The 22,889-nt window shown below is 40.4% G+C and overlaps 1 protein-coding gene and 1 long non-coding RNA gene across 14 annotated transcripts in view; one reads left to right on the top strand and one right to left on the bottom strand.

The window, feature by feature from the left end:
* The window catches only part of GOLGB1 (golgin B1), an 89,537-nt gene extending 67,872 nt beyond the window's left edge, over nt 1-21,665 (top strand). For 8 of the 13 annotated variants that reach the window (XM_045502199.1, XM_045502195.1, XM_045502198.1 and 5 more), the window contains 8 exons: nt 6,392-6,570; nt 13,266-13,431; nt 13,633-13,770; nt 16,620-16,763; nt 17,540-17,637; nt 18,135-18,269; nt 19,875-19,980; nt 20,263-21,665. In XM_045502199.1, the coding sequence (XP_045358155.1) occupies nt 6,392-6,570; nt 13,266-13,431; nt 13,633-13,770; nt 16,620-16,763; nt 17,540-17,637; nt 18,135-18,269; nt 19,875-19,980; nt 20,263-20,397 (1,101 nt within the window). In that variant the 3' untranslated portion in view covers nt 20,398-21,665. Of the gene's footprint in view, nt 1-5,201; nt 5,299-6,391; nt 6,571-13,265; nt 13,432-13,632; nt 13,771-16,619; nt 16,764-17,539; nt 17,638-18,134; nt 18,270-19,874; nt 19,981-20,262 lie in introns of those variants that run through there. The other 5 variants (XM_045502203.1, XR_006718353.1, XR_006718352.1 and 2 more) reach the window with 5 other exon arrangements.
* Nucleotides 3,427-19,101, bottom strand: LOC123610950. Its single transcript, XR_006718356.1, has 3 exons — nt 19,031-19,101; nt 13,895-13,990; nt 3,427-3,877 (listed from the first exon to the last, which is right to left on the bottom strand). It is a non-coding gene; the product is annotated as an uncharacterized LOC123610950 (long non-coding RNA).
* Nucleotides 21,666-22,889: the final 1,224 nt, after the last annotated feature.

Raw genomic sequence — 22,889 nt, 5'->3', positions numbered from 1 at the left:
AGCCCGACGCGGGGCTCGAACTCATGGACCGCGAGATCGTGACCTGGCTGAAGTCGGACGCTTAACCGACTGTGCCACCCAGGCGCCCCTTCTCTTGCTGCTTTTAAAATTCTCTCTGTATCATTAATTTTTGCCATTTTAATTACTGTGTATCTTGGTGTGGACCTCCCTGGGTTGATTTTGTTGGGGGCTCTCTGTGCCTCTGGATCTGGATTTATGTGATTTTCCCCCTGATTAGGGAAATTTTTAGCTATTATTTCTTCAAATAAATTTCCTGCCCCCTTTCTCTCCTTCTTCTGGGATCCATATAATGCAAACGTTATACTTGAAGATATCACTGAGTTCCCTTAATCTATTCTCATTCTTTATTCATTTTTCTTTCTCTTGTTTAGCTTGATTGTTTTCCATTACTCTGTCTTCCAGTTTACTGATCTGTACTTCTCTTTTCTCTATTCTACTAATTTATTCTCTCTAGTGTAGTTTTAATTTCACTTATTGAGTTCTTCCTCTCTGGTTCTTTTTTTGTGTGTTTTCTGGTTTTTTGTTGAGAGTCTCACTGAGATCTTCCACTCTTTTTCAAGTTCAATGAGTATCTTTCTGACCATTACTTTAAATCCTCTATCAGGCATATTGCTTATCTCCATTTCATTTCTCTCTCTTTGTCCTGTTCTTTCATTTGGGGCATATTCCTCTGATTCCTCAGTTTGCCTAACTCTCCATGTTTGTATCTATGTGTTAGGAAAGTCAGCAACATCAAGTCAGCTGTGGCAAGTAGTGGCCTTATCAAGAAGAGATCCTGTGGTGCCCTGTAGTGCAATGTCCCTTGTTCACCAGAACCTGGCATTTCAAGGCGTTTCCTGTGTGTGTTGTGTGCACCCTCATGTTGTGGCTGAGCTGTGTTTGCCTTCAGTGTAGTGATCTGCAATGGCTCCTTTTGCCTGTTGTGGGCAGAGTTTGGTCCCTGTGGTGTTAATGGGCCAGTCTGGGGCTGTCTTGGGCTTTAGTTGGGTCAGACCAGGTGTTTGCCAGAGCTGTGATTACACTGAATTGCAGGGAGCTCTCCCTGTTTTATCCCCTGGTAGGTTTTTGTTAGTGGGTGGGGATTGTAGTCAGACCAGGTGTCTCCTCCCAGCCCATTGCTAAAGCTGCAGTCAACTACTGTGTGGTTATCTTCCCCTCTCCTTTGGACAGGAGTCACTTTGGAGTGGTATTGGCCCCTGTTGGGACTGTTTGCAGAATACCACACCTGTGGTGCCATTTTGGATATACTCCTACTGAGGCCAGGTTGCAGGGGATGAGTCTGCAGAAGAACCCAAGGGTGGGGCACAGCAATCCCAAGTGGAGAGTGTTTGTGCTGCACTGGTTCCTGCAGACATCTGCATATATAGGGTGGGGGTGGGAGGGAAATGGCACCTGCCAGCTCTTTTGTTCTTGGAGAAGTCTCCCAAAGATCCCTGGCCCTCCAGCATACACTCTGAGATTAATAGATAAATCTTCCTGTATACCCCAGACATTTTTCAAACTGCTGCTTTTATGCTATATCTCAGCAGGGCTATTTGTTGTGCTCTTTATTGGAAAGGACTTAATTTTCTCTTGCCTTCCAGCTCTCCCAGAGCCAAGCTGTTCATCTGTAAAATTCTAGGTGGTAAGCCCCACTGATTGTAAAAACTCCAGATATTAGCTCCCTTTGGTTCTCAAAGCCAGTGTTACGAGGCTTTGTCTTCCCAGTGCAGGTCCCTGTGACTGCGGTGCCTGGTATGGGGTCTGCTCCTCTCCCTTCTCTGTTCTTGTGATGTCCTTCCTTCCCATGGACAGTCTCCTGAGTCAGCTTGGCTCCCGACTGTGTTTCTACCTTTCCTGCCAATTTTTGACGTGGTCTCTTCTGTATGTTTACCTGTGGAGTCTGTTCTGCCAGTCTTTGAGTCATTTTCAGGGTTGTTTACACTGATGTGATTGTTATCTAGTTGTATCCTTGGAACAAGGTGACTTTAGGATCCTCTGATTCTGCCATCTTTTCTGGAAGTCCCCTATACTCATTTCATTCTGAAAATGACTTGAAGTAGCATATAAAGATATGAGCAGTTTTTCACGATAATATAATGCAAGTAACTGGGAAGGAAGAGAAGATGAGGATAGGAGAGAAAAAGATTAAACCAGGAGTAAATTTAGTATCCCAAGGAGATGTCACAATATCTTTTTAGAAAGATGGGTCATCAGATTTTTTTCCAGCTTTCTGGCAGCCATCAGAAATAGGGAATTAAAAATCCATATACATGAATTACAATATCTGTGTTTTAGGGAAAAGGAAGAAAGAAAAACTACTTTGTTCAATATAAGAATAGTTTATTGAGACCTGCAAGAAATTTCTTTTGTGTTTCTATAGAGAGGACCGTATGAAATTGTGAAATATCCTTTACTTCTCTACAGTAAATATAATAGTTATTTCATAGGGGTTAAAAAAATTTTTTAATGTTTATTTTTGAGAGAGAGAGAGAGTGCAAGTAGGGGGAGGGTCAGAGAGAGAGGGAGACACAGAATCTGAAGCGGGCTCTAGGCTCTGAGCTGTCAGCACAGAGCCCAACACGGGGCTCAAACCCACAAACGGTGAGATCAGATCTGAAGCCGGACACCCAACCAACTGAGCCACCTAGGCTCCCTATTTTATAGGTTTAATTTAGCCATTCCTTGCTGTAACTGCAGAGCAAAAGAATTTTGTCTAGTTTCCTAAAGGTACTTATACAAACAGCTAAAATGCAGTCCCAGACACACAGCTTCCTGATGATCTAGTCTATTCCAAGATTAATATTTAGAGTATCTGGATTAGAGGAGTGAATAAAGAATATATTTAGTGCATAAAAATGTTTTTGTTTTAAAACAAAACAAAATGCTTTTCTTTTTTGTTTAAAAAAATAAAGTTATATGCACATCTATGTCACTAAATTCTGCATATCACTCAGTTCTACGTGTTTGATTAGAAAAACAGCACTCCCAACTCTGATTCTCCTCCTCCCAAGACACTTTGCTTTTAACTCTCTTATTATTTTGGTGTTTTCTAGGTATCTAAATATCATGCTGATAATGCATCTTGAGTTTTAATTCTTTGTATTAACTATTGACTGTCTTTTATGCTAACGGGGATTTATTTAGGTCTCTTTCCCCTCTCTGCTTCCATGGTACATATGCACATTTTCAGTATATAGCCCATTTTCCATTCTACTGATGTAATTTGCATTCTGGTTAATTCAGTATTCAGTGTTTACATTTTTTTTTAAAAATTTTTTAACGTTTTATTTATTTTTGAGACAGGGAGAGACAGAGCATGAACAGGGGAGGGTCACAGAGAGGGAGACACAGAATCTGAAACAGGCTCCAGGCTCTGAGCTGTCAGCACAGAGCCCGACGCGGGGCTTGAACTCACGGACCGCTAGATCATGACCTGAGCTGAAGTCGGCCACTTAACCGACTGAGCCACCCAGGTGCCCCAGTGTTTACATTTTTATGACTACAAGTAAGAGCTGAGAGATGTTACTTTTATTTTCCTCAGCATCTTTTTCCCCCTTAGAGTTAATAGCTGTATTTTTGTTGTTGTTACTAGTTTTCTTTGTATTTATCAATATAATCTACCTCTAGGTTTATTGCCATTTATCCACATATCCTCTTAAGGTGTTTATTCCTATCAATTTTGCATTTATGAAGAAAATTCTGGAGTCTTTTTTCTCGCTCTTACATGAACCAGTTGCTGTGCACTGCTAGTTTTCATCCTAGGATCTCTCCCTTCACCTGTTTCTTGTATTCGATCTCCTGTTTCTTGTATTCCAGGTCTTCCTTGTCTTGGTTTGCGTCTTCATTTTGTTGGAAGAAATCATTTGGTAGCTCCCTAAGAAAAGATACAGGGGAGGTAAATTTATTGAAAATGTCTTTTTATCTCTCATACTTGATTGATAGTTTGGCTGGCTATAGAATTCTAGGCTGAAAATAATTCCCCTTCAAAATTGTGAAGACATTGGTCTATTGCCTTTTATATTACATTGTGGTTCAGGAGTCTAATATTGTTCTGATTGCTGATCCTTTATCTATAATCTATTTCTTTATCTCCTTTTCTTTTTGTCTCTCTCATTTCTTTTTGGAAATGTATAGAGTTTTTAGTCATGTATTCTGAAATTTCATGATAATGTACTTTGATGTGGATCTATTTTTATTCATCATTTTCTCTAGTCCTTTGAATCCAAGAAGTCATACTCATCAATTTTGGGAGATTCTTTTGAATTCGATTTTACCATTTTCCCCATCCTTTTTCTCTGTTGTCTTTTTTTCTGAAAAGCCTGTTATTTAGATGTAGGACCTTCTGGATTGGCTCTATAATTTTCCTTTCTATTTTTTTTGCTATACTTTGGGAAGACTTTCTCACTTTTATCCTTAGAACCTTATATTGAGGTTTTCATTTTTATGATCATGTTCCTAATTTCTAAGTATTTCTTTTTTTTTTTTTTTCTTGTCACATAGATAGATGTTCTTATTTCTCCAAGAATAGGGGTGGTAATTTTATTCTTTGATGTTTTCTTATAATGAATTTTTCTTTATTTTTTATTTCTGCTCTAATGTTTCTAATTTCCAATATTCTCTGTTAAATCTTCAAGTGTATTATATTCTTCCTCCTGCTAATCTCTTCTGAATTACTTTTCTTTTAGTTCTTTTCATCCCAGACTTAATGATATCCATTCTTCAGATGGGGGTTAATCCTTGAATTACTCTTCATGTTTAAGGGAAAGGTCTAAAAAGCTTGTGGATGGGGCTTACCAACTGTGAGGTTGGTGATTGCAGGGTGATCTTGCTGAACTTTTTGTGGGTAGTCCCCATGTTGTATCTTTAGTTCCTCTTGGGCTGGTCAGATTTTCTAGAGAAGACTTCTCATTTCCTGCATGGATGATAAAGGCCTGGGTGCCAGCATTGTCCAAGCTGAGTAGGGGAAAGACTTCAAGCATTCAGAAGGCATACATTGACTCAATCACCCTTGTTTTAGAGCAGTACTTTTCCCTTCAGTTGTGCCTGGTATTTGATGGCCCAGAGACACTTCTTTTACCTTCTCCAAAGAATAACACTCTAGTTGTCTGTCAGAGTTAACAAAAGGTATGGAACTAAGAGGAGTATTTAGGGATGTAATTGTTTTTTAAGCAGCTTTCATCTAATTCTCCTTATTTCAGCCACCACCTTCTCCCTACCCACCCCCCCCCCCCATCACTATCTTTTCCAGAGGTACCTGGTGCTGTTAATTCCTGAGCCTTTTGAAGATTCTACAGAGTAAGTTCCATTGGTTCTTGGCTTTCCTTACTGCCAGCTTAAGATTTGGCTTTCCCAGATCTGTTAAGTCAGTTACCACTTACGCATCTGCTTTTCAGCTTCCAAAATTAATTTTGTTGTTGCTGACTCCTCTCTTGTTCTTCCTGTTCTTGTGTTTTATGCTTATAAAATGATGCCTTTATTGTACCTTTAATGATGTTTCTAAGAGTGGGTGAAAGAGACATGTGTTCAAGGCACCCTTTTAGTCCAGGTATCCTGACATTATTTCTTACTACCAAGCTTTTAAAGAGTACTGGGGATAGATAATTTGAAGATATATCTGGAATGTAGGTAGAGAGTTTTGTTAATTTAAAGGCAAGTCCACCATCATTATATGACCATCATCATTATTACCATCACCACCATAACCATCACCACTACCACCATTAATTTCGTCAGTTAATTCTCATAATCTAATGAGAAGTACTATAAGGAAGGTAAGGGAAATTTTATAGGTAAGGGAAATTAAGGCTTAGAGGGTGTGAGGAATGTGCATAGGGTCACGCAACCTATGTGGGCGGGATGTTGGACCCTCAAAGCCTAAGTACTCTTATTAATCCCTGGGCCTGGGCATCACTGCCTTCTTTTTCATAGTCAACATTAGCTAAGCTAAAGTTAAGGTTGATATCCATGTAAGAAAGTTTAAAAGCCTAAGCAGGGCACAGGGCTAAATAGAAAGTCAATCCATCTTTACATTTCTTGTTCTGGGGAGGTACCACCCATAAAGAAACTGTAGGTCCTCTAGGTCTGTCCTATGTCCAGGTTGTAGATCTAGAATCAACTGGGGACCTCAGGAGCAGGAGGCTGGGGTACAAGTTGCAGGAATGGTCAGGCCCTATAGCCTTGATGGCAGCTCTATGGGGTGATTCCCACCAGCCTGGCTGCCTATATTTCACCATTTTAGAGATTCGTGTTGCAAATATATGTCAGTGAACCTGTTAGGTGCTGATAGTCTGTCGTGGTGTCTGACTGACTTAGCAGGGAGCTGCTGATGACTTACAGCTGGGTGAATGAGATGTGATGAATCACCCTGTTACTTTCCCTTTGGTTAAAGCTGAAGGAATTGAAGAATCTGCAGCAGCAATACTTACAGATTAACCAAGAAATCACTGAGTTACGTCCACTGAAGGCTCAACTTCAGGAGTATCAAGATAAGACAAAAAATTTTCAGATTATGCAAGAAGAGCTAAGGCAGGAAAATCTCTCCTGGCAACATGAGCTGCATCAGCTCAGGTATGATAATCCCTGCTTTTTGACTGTTCTAGTTTTCTTTTTTTTTTTTTTTTTTTTTTTTGGCTTTTTATTATAAAATATACTTTTATAAGAAGTTACAAAAACAATACAGAGAGCTCCTGTATACCTTTTACCCAGTTTCCTCTAATGGTAATATCTACTATAGTATACCCAAATTAGGAAATGACATGGGTGTGAGTCATAGACCTTTTTCAGATTTCATCAGTTTGTGTTCACTTACATATGTATGTGTGTGGTATGTGTGCATAGTTCTGTGCAACTTTATCATATGTGTAAATAAATGTAATCATCACTGAAAATAGTCACTTCCTCACCCTCCCATGCCAGTATCCTACTCTGGCAACCACTAATCTGTTCTCCACCTCTATCATTTGGCCATTTTGAGAATTTTTTAAAAGTTTTTATTTAAATTCCAGTTAGTTAACATACATCATTTTAAGTGGAATCCTACAGTATGTAACCTTTTGAAATCAGCTTTATTCACATATCATAAATGCCTTTGAGGTCCATCAACATTGTTCGTGAATCAATAGTTCATTCTTTTTATTGATGAATAGTATTCCATGGTATGAATATACTGCTTTAACCATTCACACGTGAGTGTTGCTTCTCATTTTTATGTGTTATTAATAAAGCTGCTATAACCATTTGTGTATAGGTTTTTATGTGGAAAATAAGTTTTCATTTCTCTGAGATGTTTGTCCAGGAGTGCAAATGCTAGGTTGTATGGTAAGTGTCTGTTTAGTTTTTTAAGAAACTATAAAACTATATTCCAGAATGACTGTACTATTTTATATTCCTAGCAACAATATATGAATGGTCTAGTTTCAATATGGAATGCTGTATTCTTGTCAGCATTTGATATTGTGACTGTATCGTAGTTTTTTAGTAGATACGCCATGCTATCCCAGTGTGGTTTTAATTTGCATAATGGCTAATGTTGAAAATTTTTTTGTTGCTTATTTGACATGCATATGTCCTTTTTAATGAAATGTTCATGTGTTCTGTCCATTTTTTATTTGGGTTGTTAATTTTTTTTTTTACTGTTGAGTTTTGAGCGTTCTTTATATGTTTTAAGTACAAGTTCCTTATCAGATACGTGGCTTGCAAATATTTTCTCCTAGTCTGCAGCTTATCTTCTCATTCTTCTCAATGTCTTTTTAATTTTGATGAAATCCAATTTAATGATTATTTTTCTCTATTTGCAAATTCAGTAATTTCAGTTGTTCTAGCTTCATATTCACTGATTCTTGATTTTTTTTCTTCATCACTTCTATTCTGCTGTTGAGCTCATTGAGTTATTAGCTTTTGTTTTGGATATTATGTTTTTCAGTTCTAAGATTTCAGTCTTCTTTGTATCTTCTATTTCTTTGCTGAGGTTTTCTCTTTTTTTAAGTGAAGTATAATTGACGTACATTAGTTTCAGCTGTACAACATAGTGATTCAACAATTATATACATTATGCAGTGCTCACTGTGATAAGTGTAGTTACCATCTGTCACCATACAAAGTTATTACAATATTATTGATTATATTTCCTATGCTGAACTTTTCATTCCTGTGACTTATTTGTTTTATAACTGGTAGTTTCTGCCTCTTAATCCTCTCGCCTATTTTGCCATCCCTACTCCACCCCCTCCCCTCTGGCAATCACTGGTTTGTTCTCTGTATTTATGAGTCCATTTCTTTGTTTGTTGTTTTTCAGATTCCACATATAGGTGAAATCATATGGTGTTTGTCTCATTTTCTGTCTGACTTACTTCATTTAGCATAATACCCTCTAGGTCCATCCATGTTGTTGTGAATGACAAAATTTTCTTCTCTTTTTAGTTCAGTAATATTCCTGTGTGTGTGTGTGTGTGTGTGTGTGTGTGTGTGTGTGTGTACCAGATCTTCTTTACCCATTCATCCGGCAATGGACACTTGAGTTGCTTCTATATCTTTGCAGTTGTAAATAATGCTGCAGTAAACATAAGGATGCATATATCTTTTTGAATTAGTGTTTTTGTTTTCTTTTGGAAAATACCCAGAAGTGGCGTTACTGGGTTGTACGGTATTCTCTCTTTAATTTTTTGAGGAACCTTTGTACTGTTTCATATAGTGGCTGTACCAGTTTATATTCCCAGTAACAGTACATGAAGTTTCCTTTTTCTCCACATCCTCACCAATACTTAACTATTTCTTGTCTTTATGATAATAGCCATTCTGACTGCTGTGAGGTGATACCTTATTGTGGTTTTGATTTGCCTTTCTCTGAAGATTATGATGCTGAGCATCTTTTCATGTGTCTGTTGCCCATCTGAATATTTTCTTTGGAGAAATGTGAAGCATTCTGTATTTTCATTTGTTTCCAGTGTGTTAGTAATTGCTTGTCTAAACATTTTTGTGGTGGCTGCTTTAAAATCCTTATGTAATTCTATACATTTAATTCAATATCTGTGTCATTTCAGTGTTGTAATCTGTTAATTTTCTTTTCTCAGACAAGTCATAACTTCCCTGGTTCTTAGTATGATGAGTGATTTTCAGTTGTATCTTGAACATTTTGGAGATGATATGACTCTCAATCTTATTTAAATTCTCTGCTTTAGTAGGCTTCCACTGCTAGATGGAGGGTGCAGCCCAGTGGGCTGTCTACTCAGCCTTCATTGTTACCCCAGGAGAAGAGGTGCCTTGATACTGCCAGGAAGAGACAGCTTCCCAGGTTCCCCATTTGTACTTCATTGACACTGCACTTGGTGGGGAGTAGTGCATCAGTATTGTTAGGTGAGAATACAAGTCCAAGGTCCATACATGGACTCCATTGATACCATTGGGGGTGGCAGGTTTTGGAGAGAGGCATTTCATTATCACTGGACAGTGGGGGAAAATATAGGTTCCTCACTCAGTCCCTACTGACATTGCAGGAAGGTGGTTGAATAGGTAGACATCTACTCCTCTTGTTACCCCTGGTCCAGAAGTTCAAAGTCCAAACTTTCTGTTGACCTCTTCTGATACTACCTGCATAGGGACAGGGAACCTGTCTCTGATACTACCTCTGCTTTGTTACCTTGTTATGGGTAGATGTCTAGACCCCCATGTTGTCTACATTGACACTATAGTGGGGTGTAGGTGGGGGCAGTCAGAGTCACCTCTTTTCCACTGGGTAGTGGTGATAGTCCAGGGTACTTTGGCCTTTTCTGACACCACCCAGCAAGGAGGGTGAATTACACCTAGTTATCTCTAGGCAAAGATATAAGTCTGCTCTTTCCACTAGGATTTTGTTGATTTGGGATGGAGGGAAGGTGCTGTGGTTTTTCCGTGATGTTCACCTAGAATAGAGTGATTACTGTCTTTAATATTTGCCTCACTAGGCTTTTGGCAGGCGGTCTTTTGGCAAGTGGGAGCAAACTTTACTTGGTACTCACTGGTGTTTCTAGATTGTTGGATCCTTCTTCACCCAGTTTGGGATATATAAAATTCAAAAAGAAAAACCAGCAAATTCAATGCTGTGTCATTTCTCATGTCTTGGGGTCCCTAGTTGGTCCAATTTCTTCTCTCCATGTTTCTGGGTCTTCCTGTGTTTGTTTTTATACATAATTCCCAGGGTTTTTATCTATACTTAGTGGGGGAAATAAGGAGATATGCATCCACTCCCTCTTGTCTGTATCCAGAAGTCCAAGCCCTTTTCTTTTAAAGATGAATAATAGTGTTATATGGTACTATTAGAGCAGAAAAAAATATAATAAGAACTGTACTTCTGGCTGGTTTTTAAATTCAGTGTTTCTAACAAATTTGATCCAAAAAGAAAGGTAAAGAAGAAATGCTTAGCAGTATGTAAAAACAAATCCTGTTGTTGCAACCTCACTGTTGGAACTTTATTGCTGTTTCAAATCCAAAACTTTCAAAGTTTGGTACTAAAAGAAGAATCTCCGTGTTGGAAAGTACTGCTAATCATGCAGCACCTGTTTTGTCTCACCTGCTGCTATCGGCAAGTGAATACAGAGAATACAGGTGGAGTCTAGATTCCTATCCAACTTACAGAGGGGCTACCATCGTGGCAGTTAGCAATATAATAAAAGTATTGTTGGAATGGCCCTAAGGCAGCTCTTAATGTGCAGACACAAGAGATTTGTTCCTTCACTGATCCTAGATAACATACATTTTGCTAACGTGGCATTTCAAAATAAACCTTAAGCCAGCTTTACAGAGCTTTGTAGAACTTGGTAATTTAAATTTTGCACAGTAAAATTACATCTAAAAGGTTTTCATATTTAACATCTTATTGACTTTCTTGTAAGTGAACATATATATAACCTATTTCATGGAGTTGATAGCCTCTCCAAATAATAAAAGTACATACTCATTTTTAACCAAATGATGATTGCAAAGGTAAAAAAAATTGAATTTTTGCTCTCTGGGAACACAAATTTCTTCTGTTTATTCTTTCTAGAGTTGAATCTCAAGAGAAAAAATGAATTGCTCTGTTTCAGCTTTATCTCCCCCCACTCATTCCCTGCCCAGGGAATAGCTACCCTGAGTTTATTCTGTTAGAGTCTTTTAGAATCAGTGCATTATCAAGAGATCAGGATCTCGGTGTATCTTTTTCCAAATGCATACTAAAACTGACCTTTGAATTTAGGGATCTCCAAAGATGATTGGAACCATATGGGAGACATCAAGTTGATGCTCCCATATTATCACCAGGTCACCTGGAACTACAAATATATTAAGTGTCCAGTTACCAGTATAAACTTAAGAGCTGCAAAGCTCTAAAGGCTTATTTTCTGTAGACACCTCCTCCCTTTTAAATTTCCTGAAAGGGCATTCTAAAAGGATACTTTCCTTATAGAGTTGAATCTTAGAGAAGAGAAAAAAATGATTTCTGGTCTGTTGATTTTTTTTCCCCCTCATTCTGTCCCCATGTACCTTTCTCTTAGCCTTTCTCTCTTGACCTTCCACAGTTGAGCAATTTTGAAGAAAAGTAAAATTATATCTCAAGTGAATGTGAGTAAATTGGGGGGAGGAAAGGAAGATATTTTACTTCACATTTAGAAGGAAGAAGAAAATGAAGACACAGGTTTGATTCCCTGACTTTAGGACCAAGTTTTTTTAGCTGAATATCTTCAGGGCTCTCTGTCTTTTGCTCTTGATATACTTGGGGGAAATTAGCTTTTCAAATATGAAAAGGCTGGAACATCTTGTTTAAACCTCTGGTAGCCTCAGGGTTGGCTTATTAGGAGAGCCTGGATTTATACCATAACCTTTCTCTTCCCCTTGTAGCTACTGGTTTGCTCATTCTGCTCTGGTTCCTGTGCTCTCTTACATAAGGGGTAAGTGAGGTATAACCCTGTAATGGCTGAGTTACATGAATAATCGGCTTTGTTTCTTAGGCCCTATTCTCCTTTGAGCGTCTCTTTCCATGCCATCACCACCTTCCAGAAAAATGGCAGCTTGAAGCTTTTTATGGAAGATTATGGTCTTTCTTCTGCATTATGCTCTTAAATTGTTCTCTCTCATTTTTTCACAAATATCAAAGAAAGTGTTGAAAGTTCCTGTGTCTTTTACATATAGTGACCTTGTAATAAAATTTCATTTTAGTTTCTAAGTTTTGGCTCTGCCTTTTTGAAAAAATTTTGACTGTATTCCAACTCACTTCTTAGCAAAGCAGTATTATTTCATAACAGGTATTTGCCATTTAGAAAAGAAGGGACCATTGTACCTTTTTTCTAAAGTGAAAGACAAAAAAAAAGTCAGATTCAATTCAAACAAAATCTTATATTATTGGGACAAATAGAGACATGGGCATTATTTAAAGGGAAGAGACACTGAAGAAATTTGATTACAATTCTAATGAGTTCTTCTAGACAGTACAGAGAGAAGTAGAACTAAAGAATATGACAGAGACGCAGTTTTTGCTAGTACTACAAAAAATTAGCTGGGATCAGAAAGAAGCCTTCCTCTTGGCTAAGTTTAGGGAATAAAAATATCAGCAGCTCATATTTGTTGGGTGATTATGATGTGGAAGGCTCTGTGTCTGGTGCATGGCATACAGTGTCTCATTCAATCCTCAGAATAATCTTCAGGAATAGATATGTATTCCCATTTCACCAGTGAAACTCAGAGAGATTAAGAAACTTTACTCAGGGTCTGATGCCTAGTTTATGATAGAGCCAGCATTTGAACCCAGTTCCTGCAAGACTCTACAGTTGTATTTTTGTCGCTATGACATTAGACTGCATCTGGCACTACCTTTCCGAAGAATTACAGTAGTTTCCCATTGCTTATAAAGTAAGCTTTATTTAGCATGCACTCAGTGCCCCACATGATCCAACCTCACTTCTCCATCCTCATTCCTACCCTATCCACTTTACATGCTACTCCACTTCCAAATTCAGTGTGTGTGTGTGTGTGTGTGTGTGTGTGTGTGTGTGTGTGTTCATTTTTGTGCCTTTTGTTCAGTATGTTCCTGGAGCCTGGAATGTTTTTCTATAAAATCATCCTTGGTCTTGCCAGTTGAAATTCTTTTATTAGTTCAGCTTCATCATCTTGCTGTACAGTTCAATTTATAATATAAATTTCAATTTGGTTACATATTTACTACATCTCTACAACCCATGCTACTGTTTTGAATATGTAATTATTCATCCTTATCTCACAAGTATTTTTTGCCTATGATCATTTCATGTGTTTTGTAGGGTGGAGAAGAGCTCCTGGGAAACCCAGGAGAAGAGAATGAAGGAACAGTACCTTATGGCTATCTCAGATAAAGATCAGCAGCTCAGTCATCTGCAGAATCTTATAAGGGAATTGAGATCTCCTTCCTCCCCTACTGAGGCCCTCAAAGTACAGTACCAAAGACAGGTGAGTAATTTCAGTGCTGATTGCTACTTAGAGATAACCACCACCCAGGAAGAATCAGCTTCCTGCAAGCCAAGTGCCCATCTACCACTCTTGGACAAGCTGTCTTGTGACCTCCTATGAAGTGGACAGAATTTACTGAGGGAAGGAATTAAGCATGAACAGCATTGGGAGGGAATTTCATCAGTGTTTGTATCCTGGCAGGCATCCCCAGAGACATTGGCATCCCTAGATGGATCACAAAATCTAGTTTATGAGACAGAACTTCTTAGGACTCAGCTCAATGACAGCATAAAGGAAATTCACCAAAAGGAATTGAGAATTCAGCAACTAAACAGTAAGGTAAGTGTTTCCTACTAGACTAAAATTCAATTTCTTAGTTCCATGACCAGAAGCAAGGTCATAAGTAGGAACTGATTAAGCCTGGGTTTTAGCTATAGCATATCTTAGGGCGCAGAAGATTTACCTTTCTTGGAGCCTGGGTTGCTCCCCCCAAAGCACAGATATGGGACCATATCCACTTCCTCATCCTTGGAGTGTCCTTGGGAATGATTGGTGAAATCTATTCAATAAGAATAAAAAAAAAAAAAAAATCCAATTCTTTTAGGAAGGCTTGCACCCCAGCATTCTCTCCCCATCTGTATCCCTTGTTAGTAATATTGAGGTAACTCCCCACAAATCCTCCAACACCTTCCTCTCTGTTTCCCATCAATGTGCATCAGGAAAATGTCTCCAGGAGGAAGCTTTTCAGATGTGATTAGATAGCAGGGATAGAGGTGAGAGGGCTGCTCTTTGTTCCACTCCATTTGTAGGCTTCTTCACTGGTGTCTAACATTCTGGAACTAAGGAAGCCAGATTTTCCCCAAACCCCAGCCATGCCATTCTAGACACTCTAAGGATGCATGCTGGAGTAGATAGGATGTATTTCTGTAGGGAAGAGCCACTTTGCCATCTGGTCCCTAGAGCCAATCTCGCCAAGGCAAGATTTTTTTTTTTTTAATGTTTTTTTAACGTTTATTCAGTTTTGAAAGAGACTGAGACAGAGCATGAACAGGGGAGGGGCAGAGAGAGAGAGGGAGACACAGAATCTGAAGCAGGCTCCAGGCTCCAAGCTGTCAGCACAGAGCCTGACGTGGGGCTAGAACCCACGAACTGTGAGATCATGACCTGAGCTGAAGTCGGATGCCCAATCGACCGAGCCACCCAGGTGCCCCTCGCCAAGGCAAGATTATTCTTGGAAGAAAATTATTCTTGGAAGCCTTTTCTTTCAGCCTTTTTACATCTTTTTCAATATTGAGAGGTGTTTGTTTGTTTGTTTGTTTGTTTGTTTGTTTTTGTACAGTTTGAACTGTTCACTGTTGCCAGGAAAATTAATTTTTGTTTGTTAGGAGACTATAATACTCTGTCTCAGAACCCAGTAGTTATCATTGTACCCAGTGGTCATGTCTACCCCTGTCTTCAAATTAGTATTGCTTCTCAAACGTTTATATCCTTTTCTTTGCTCACTTGTCATACTCCCCCCAAAAAACCATAAACTGATTCACTTCCCTTGCTGAACCCGCAGATGGGATGCCATCATGTAGTAGGGAGACCTTAGACTTGGAATCAAGAACCATACTTGAGTCCTGGTCTGTCATCTATTAGCTACATGTTGTTGGGCATGTCACTGATCGTCTCTTGTTTGTCATTTATGAATGGGGACAGAAATCATTCCTCTACCTCTCTCAAATCAGATGATACTTTAAAAAGTACTTTGTCGGGGCGCCTGGGTGACTCAGTCAGTTGAGTGTCCGACTTCGGCTCAGGTCATGATCTCATGGTTCCTGGGTTTAGGCCCTACATTGGGCTCTGTGCTGACAGCTCGGAGCCTGGAGCCTACTTCGAATTCTGTGTCTGCCTCTCTCTCTGCCCCTGCCCTCTTTGTGCTCTGTCTCTCAAAAAATAAATAGACATTAAAAAAATTAAATTTAAATTAAATAGATGAAAAATAAAATAGAAAATAAAAAAAATAAAAATTACTTTGTAAACTTGCTTTTCAGAGGTAAGGTTATTTGTTGTGATTTTTATTTTGGCTATGCAAATATTTTTGTTATACCATGTGGATTTCTTATTCTAGTTTTCTGTGAGTATCAAATGTCCTTCCCATCCAGCCAGAGTATCTCTAGAAAAATTTATCTTCTCTTTGAACATTGAGTCCACTTTTTCACACAAGTACTAACTCAGAATAATTACAAAAGGAATACTCAGAGAAAGATTGAACATGCGTCCAGGTACACTGGTTTCCCTTCACATAATGCATACAGTCCTACAGCAGGGACTTTGGAGAAGTATCTCTGATTGTTAATATTTCTAGGTGTTAATCATAACTAAAACTTGAAACCTGACAAGCCTGCAAGTGAGGAATTAGAATTGTAGTTCCAGGGGATTGAATTCAAGTCATCGTAGGAGCTACAATGGGTAAATTTTTCATTCAATAGAAAAAACAATTTTCTGGTTTTTGACCTGGTAAAAACTGGCGTGGGCTGCTCTGTCAGGTGATGAGCACCCCTGACACTGGACATGTTCAAGGAAAGACTGAATAACTACCTCTTAGGTAGTAAAGGAAGGTCCTGCTTTGAGTGACTGAAATATTTCCACCTGTGAGAGTCTGTGCTCCCAGTATAGTTTCTTACATGTACATAGAAATTTAGGATTTCTTCTGTGTCTCCCACCTACCACCCATGATAATTTCTTTTTCTACCTTCTTGACAACTTGTAACTCTCTGCAGCATTGAGGAATCTGCCCAGTACTGTGGTTGTGTGAATTTTTAGGTGACAGCTCTATCTCTTATCGACTTTTTTAAGGATTATAGTCATTTGTGAGTTATTTCATCTTGGACCCAACCTGCTATCTTTCTCCTTTACATACCTGGAATAGTTTGTACTATCAGATTGCTTGTGGGTTTCTGCTTTCTGGTTTCCCAGTCAATGTACTAGGCACCACAAATAGTTTCCTACCACTTCTCCGGAATTATTTTCCTTTTTCAGTTGAAAAATTCTGAGTTTTCTCAGTTTGAAGGAACACACAATGCTCTTGTTACTATTATTGAAATAAAGGTCTTGGATTAAAAAAAATTAGATCCTTGAAACTCCAAGAGTCTTCCTAAGCACTGCTTCTTGTGAAACAGTCCTTCCCCTCTCCACTGTTGCAGTTCTCTCAACTCCTCGAAGAGAAAAATACCCTTTCAATACAGCTCGGCGATACCAGTCAGAGTCTTCGTGAGAACCAGCAGCACTACACTGACCTTTTTAATCACTGCGCAGTCTTGGAGAAGCAGGTCCAGGAGCTGCAAGCGGTGAGCTGGAAGGCGGCGAGAGGCTGGGAAAAGTGTTACAAAATTGAGTGCAAATGGGAAAGCATAAAGAGCAGCATGGGAGAGGCTGGTGCCTCGGGCTGAAGATAAATTAGGTGTGATGGAAGAGAGGAGAGCATTCGCTGAGATGGGAATAAGGCCTAGAAAAATTAAAGAGTGAAGGGATTAGAAGGACAAAGATCAGTGAGATGGTGGGAGAGAAATCAAAAAGTGAGTGGGAAACTGATGACTGAGGCTTTAACTCTGTCACTAAGACTGTGGATTTGGCTTCAAGAAATAAGAAAGCCATAGGAAGATTTGGCCCTGAGAAACAAAATAGGTGGGGCTGGTGACACAGCCTAGCGGTGTGTACTGTTGAAGCTGGGAGGTAGTGAGAATTAGCATGGAGATGAATAGGACAGGGAAGGAGGAGAAGGTTTGGGAGTAGTCGAACAATGGAAGGATCAGAGTAGCTTTTGGAAAATCCATGAGCCTCCACTAGAAAAAAAGCAGATTTCAGCAGTAAGCCTTTAAAATTTTAATAAGAGAGATTAGAAAATGATTACCTGGGAGAAAATCTAATCAAGAGTTTCAGGTAGGAGATTAATCTCTTAGAGCAGAAGATTCTCACTTCTGACTCTGTACTTGAAGAGAAGGACAAGAGGAGTGTTCTTCTCCAGGGTGTCTCATTCTCTCTGGTGTTCAGTGAGTTCTCATTTTGCCCAAGCGGTTTCTTAAGTGCTTTCATCTCTGAATTACTAAACTTATTCTTCTTCTAGGGGCCACTGAATATAGATGTTGCTCCAGGAGCTCCCCAGGAAAAGAATGGAGCTCACAGGAAGAGTGATCCTGAGGAACTGAGGGAGCCACAGCTCAGGTAGGGGAGCAGCCCTCAACCCTGGTGCACACACTAGTGTACAGAAATGGACAGTCATCTAGATGGAACTGGAGCCCAGAGTATGGGTTTAATATGACTTCTTATCAGCCTCACCGGATTGGTGTGAGGATTAAATTGTACCAACTATAATAACAAATTTGTAAAGTTGAAAGTTTGTCAGGCAATGGGAGCACGCCTGCGCGCGCACACACACACACACATACACACATACACACACACCACTAATCCTGTGGTATTCAAATGAAAGGTATGCAGTCAATCTCTAAAATCTCTAAGGCATTCTCTGCAACTTATTTCAACAGCTACACTTTTAAAATGTTCTTTTTTTAAAAAAATCTTTTCCCCTTCCTATTTTTTGTTTGTATAAACGTCTCTACATTTTCCTGCTTTATAATCTTACGAAGGCTTTGAATCCCTTGTGTCAGCAACTATGTTCTGCACCTACTGATGCTGTTTGATGTCCTTTTATTTTGAAGCTTTTCTGAAGCCCAGCAGCAGCTGTGCAACACTAAACGAGAGATGAGCGAATTGCGGAAGCTGCTGGAAGAAGAACGAGACCAAAGAGTGGCTGCTGAGACTGCCCTTTCTGTGGCTGAGGAGCAGATCCGGCGGTAAAGGACTGAGGGAGATAACCTCTGTTCACTTCTCATCCTTTCTGATTACACTGGGTACACTTCAGTGGCCAGACTTGGGAATAATTAGGATCTAATCCCATCTTGAGATGGGTGCTGCAGTGAAGTTTGGGGTCAAGATAAGCTACATTAGTCTAAGCTCAGCCCTTCCACAGTGTCCTCTTCGGCCCTGATGCAGAATGCAGATGTAGGCAGCTGATCAAGTGCAGCCTGCCTAGGCCCCACACTCTGCCATGTTAGAGCTTCTTTCACATGTACTGTGTAGTGTATGTGGAACTAAGCGCACTTGTTATTTCTTTTTAAAGAAATTTATTTTGAGAAAGAGCGAGTGAGTGGCAGAGGAGCAGAGAGAGGGAGAGAGAGAATCCCAAGCAGGCTCTGCACTGCCAGCATGGAGCCCAGTGCGGGGCCCCGAACCCACAAGCCATGAGATCATGACCTGAGTTGAAATCAAGAGTTGGACGCTTAACAAACTGAGCCACCCACGCACCCCCAGTGGACTTGTTATTTAAAAGCAGCCAATGCTGTTTGGTTCACCAATATTTACAAACATTTCATTTTTCCTCGGCCTAGCCTACAGAAGCTGACATACTGACCTGCATAGTGCCAGACTTTGCTGTTCCAGGTCAGGGCTGTCCCTGAAAAGCTTATCATCTGGAGGAACAGACACAGAAGGTGTACTGTGCAGTCAGCCTGACTCTCAGAGGAAAACTGGCATGATGGAGCTAGACTGTACTCACTCAGTTTCTCCTTCCAGACTCACAAATCAGATTAAAATATTCTTTCTTTCCAGGAGAAAATTCGGTGACCTGCAATGAGAGGCCAGGAGTGTTAGACTAATGGACATCCCTTCATATGGAGGAGTGGAGAGTTCCATCCTCCCCACCATGATTAAAAAGTGCATACCTATAGGCAAATGTTTGTTCAAATGTGCTATGTTACCGCAGCCCCTTTGATGCAGTTCATGTTTTTTGAGAAACCATTGAATGGAAAAAGGCAGCTTCTTCATTACATAGAGCAGTGCCAGTGTTAAATCAGCAAAAAATGAAGAAGCAGTAGAGGCTGGCCATTCAGTTTAATTCTAAGAACCTCACAAAAATCTTTCTTGGATGCTTTTGCCTAATTAGCCTTTGGTAAATGAAAAAACAATTTAATGAGTTTCTCTGGTGTATTGGAAAAAAAAACAAACAAACAAAAAACAAACATGAGATTTAGAGACAAACCTGGGTTTTGAATTCTGGCTTGACCTGTTACTGGCTGTGCCACCATGGACAAGACAACATTACTTTGAAGATAGTAACACCAACCTCTAACCTGAGGATTAAATATATGTACAGCACCCAGTCCAGCATCTGATACATAGTAGGCAATTAATTCCTGGTAGTTATCCTCACCGTTTACTGCTACTGAAAGAAACCGATCTGCCTGCACACACACTGCTTGTGTAGGGACAGGAACTATAGTAGCAGCCTTTGCTGCAAGTCTGTCGTGCTACATCACACAGCAGGATGGCTGGGAAGACTTCACCTCATCAGCTGCTTGTGCTATAAACCAAGCCATGTCTCTTTTTTTCCCTCAACACAGGTTGGAGCACAGTGAATGGGACTCTGCACGGTCTCCTATCATTGGCTCCTGTGGCACTCAGGAGCAGGCACTGTTAATAGATCTTACAAGCAGCAGCTGTCGAAGGGTAAGAAGGGGAGAAACTAAGGAGAGGGTACTAAGCTATCAGACAGGGCTGGCTGCATTGAGGGCAAGGAGTCAAGGAAAAGGAAGGTGGAGGTCCAGGCACTGAGTACCTGATGGATCTAAGACTAGAAGGGCATGGAAGGTGAGAGGAACCTAGTGGAGTTGGCCAAGTGACCCTGAAGGAGCTTTCTCTCGGGATACCTCTTTCCTGCAATGTTGGGAGAAGGGAAAGGGACATATCCCTGTAGGGCAAACCTCTCTGACTTTCCAATTTTTCTTTCAGACCCGGAGTGGTGCTGGATGGAAGCGGGTCCTGCGTTCACTCTGTCATTCCCGGACCCGAGTGCCACTGCTAGCAGCCATCTACTTTCTGATGGTTCACGTCCTACTCATTCTGTGTTTCACAGGCCATCTATAAACTGAGTTCTCACCTTTGTGACTACTCCCCTCAGAACTTGGAATTCCCTCATCTCTAACATCCAAACCATCAATTTTGCTAGTGGAACAGTCTTCCCACTTACAGGTCTTCTCTCCAACTCTCCACAGAAAGTGCCTGCACAAACAGAGGTGGATGTCAGCCCAGGGCAGAGCTGCAGGGACCAGCAGGTCTGCTTTCTTCTCCTGCCCGGGGTCGGAACACTTCTGCATAATCTGAGGAGGCCCCACAGTTGGTTGTTGAACCCGGTATTTGTTCAGGTTTTGCAGGGCCCTGATTTTTTGTGGTCCTGTGAAGGATGATGAGGAATGTCTTTCAGCTTAGAAGATGGTTGTAATAAACCTAACAATCTGAAGTCTAGTATCACTTTGATTGATACTTTCTTTGCCTCGGTTACCTTATATTTTCTCCTGCTTCAGAGGGAAGGTGGACCTGCCATTAACAAAGTTTTGGGGAACAGTATCTCATAGAATAGCTGGTTAGGTCTCTTGCAAAATAGGGTGGGAACTGAAGAACTCCCCAGGGTTTCAGTTGACCAATCACAGGGTAGGACACTGACTCCTTCCCTGGTTGTTCAGACATAACTGGAGTTAGATTTGAGGTCCTGGACTATAGGGATAGAATCCCTATATGTGTGCCCTTGATCACATATATACTTAGGTATTAAATGGCCCGTGCCTTTCCTTTCATTGAAAGGAAGAATTGGCTATAGACAGTGGAGATCAGATTCTTGTCATTCCGATGTTGTCTGGATATGCCTTGAGTGTAGACCCTAAAGCAGTATACTAGGAGCTAATCCTAGGTGAGGCATTGACTCCCACCAGGGAGATCTGACTGGTCTGATGACCACTTCTAGCCTCTGGTTGTACGAAGCTACTCTGCTGTTGACGATAGTTAGCCCAGTTTCTCAGCCCATAGTCATCTGCCCTCTGTGGTAACAGAGCTGAGGAAAGTGGAGGGCGAATATAGAGAAGACAAGATATCTAAGTCTAAGCCTGAGAATGGCAGCCAGGATTGAATTCCATTTGTGCCTGTTCCTTGCCTCCCCTTCCCCCACCCTTACCTGCTGGTTAGTTTCTCATTATGCACATGATATGTTCCCTGCCTGCTCTCACCACCCAAAGAAGAGAGAAAACTGGTGGACTGATTGATCTGCTGTGATCCTTTGTTCTTTGGTGACCAAATCTTGGTCATGGCAACCCAGGAACTTTGCTGAACAATTGTAAAATAATAAAATTATTTTCAGAATCTAAACTGGTGGTGGTGTATACATGTGTATGAATGTATGTAGACACAGGTGCTTATGTACATGTGCTTGCATGCTGGGCAAGGAAGGGTAGATAGGAGACAGAGGGTTGGGCAGCCAGGAGTGGATTCAGGGGTAGTAAGCTCTACCTGTTTAGGCTTCCTTCTCCTTGGCCAGCATCTGTAATGGCTGCATGTGTCATTCTGGCCTTAGCCTCTAGACTCCAGGGTGATGAAGCGGAGTGAGGAAATTCATTCTAGTGTTGAACCAAACAAACTGGGCCTTAGGGCCTGAGATTCATGCAGCTCATGCCTGGGCCTGAGAGAATACTTATCTGGGGTATAGTGAAAACATTAGGCCCTTAAGGATCCCTATGAATGGGAGTTGGGGGAAGAGAAATCTAAGAGGGTATAGCAGAATAAGCATTGCTATGTTACAGGTTTTTAAGTTTATTTATTTTGAAAGAGAGTAGGGGAGGAGCAGAGAGGGAGAGAGAGAATCCCAAGCAGGCTGTATGCTGTCAGCATGAAGCCCTATGTGGGGCCCAAACTCCTAAACCATGAGATCATGATCTGAACTGAAGTCAGATGCTTAATCAACAGAGCCACCCAGGCACCCCTGCTATGTTATTTTTATATTAAGTTGCTGCTTAGGAAAAGCTAACTTTATTAAAGTACAATGAGTGAATCAAACCAAGATTTTACGGCTTGAAAGTCCATGCTATTTATTTGTGTGCTCCATCTCACTGTCTCTCATTAGAAATGAACTTGGGGGCAACCTGGGTGGCTCAGTCAGTTAAGTGACCGGTTCTTGATTTCGGCTCGGGTCATAATCCTATGGTTCATGGGATAGAGCTAGAGTGCAGAGCCTACTTGGAATTCTCTCCCTCCCTCTGCCCCTCCTCTGCTCATGCTCACTTTCCCTCTCTCTCCCAAAATAAATAAACTTAAAAAAGAAGAAGAAGAAATGAACTTGAGACTTTGCTAAAGAGTGATAGGGTTAGAACTGTACCTGGATGGTGTGCCACAGTATTTGGTCTGATCATTCCCATTTTTGACACTGAATTAGGATCCCAAATGATCTAAAAGATCTTTTCCCCTTCTACAAATGATCTTTTCCTTGAAATGATTTTGGTGCTGCCATAATAAATAGGTCGTGAAGTAGGAGAGAGAAATACACTACCACCACCACCCACCAAACTGACATAGAATTCTTAAGAGTGACTAAG

The sequence above is a fragment of the Leopardus geoffroyi genome, chromosome C2, assembly GCF_018350155.1.
Source record: "Leopardus geoffroyi isolate Oge1 chromosome C2, O.geoffroyi_Oge1_pat1.0, whole genome shotgun sequence".
NCBI classification, from domain to species: domain Eukaryota; kingdom Metazoa; phylum Chordata; class Mammalia; order Carnivora; family Felidae; genus Leopardus; species Leopardus geoffroyi.
The sequence above is the reverse complement of the archived record's forward strand: the minus strand, read 5'-3'. Positions and strand labels throughout refer to the sequence as shown.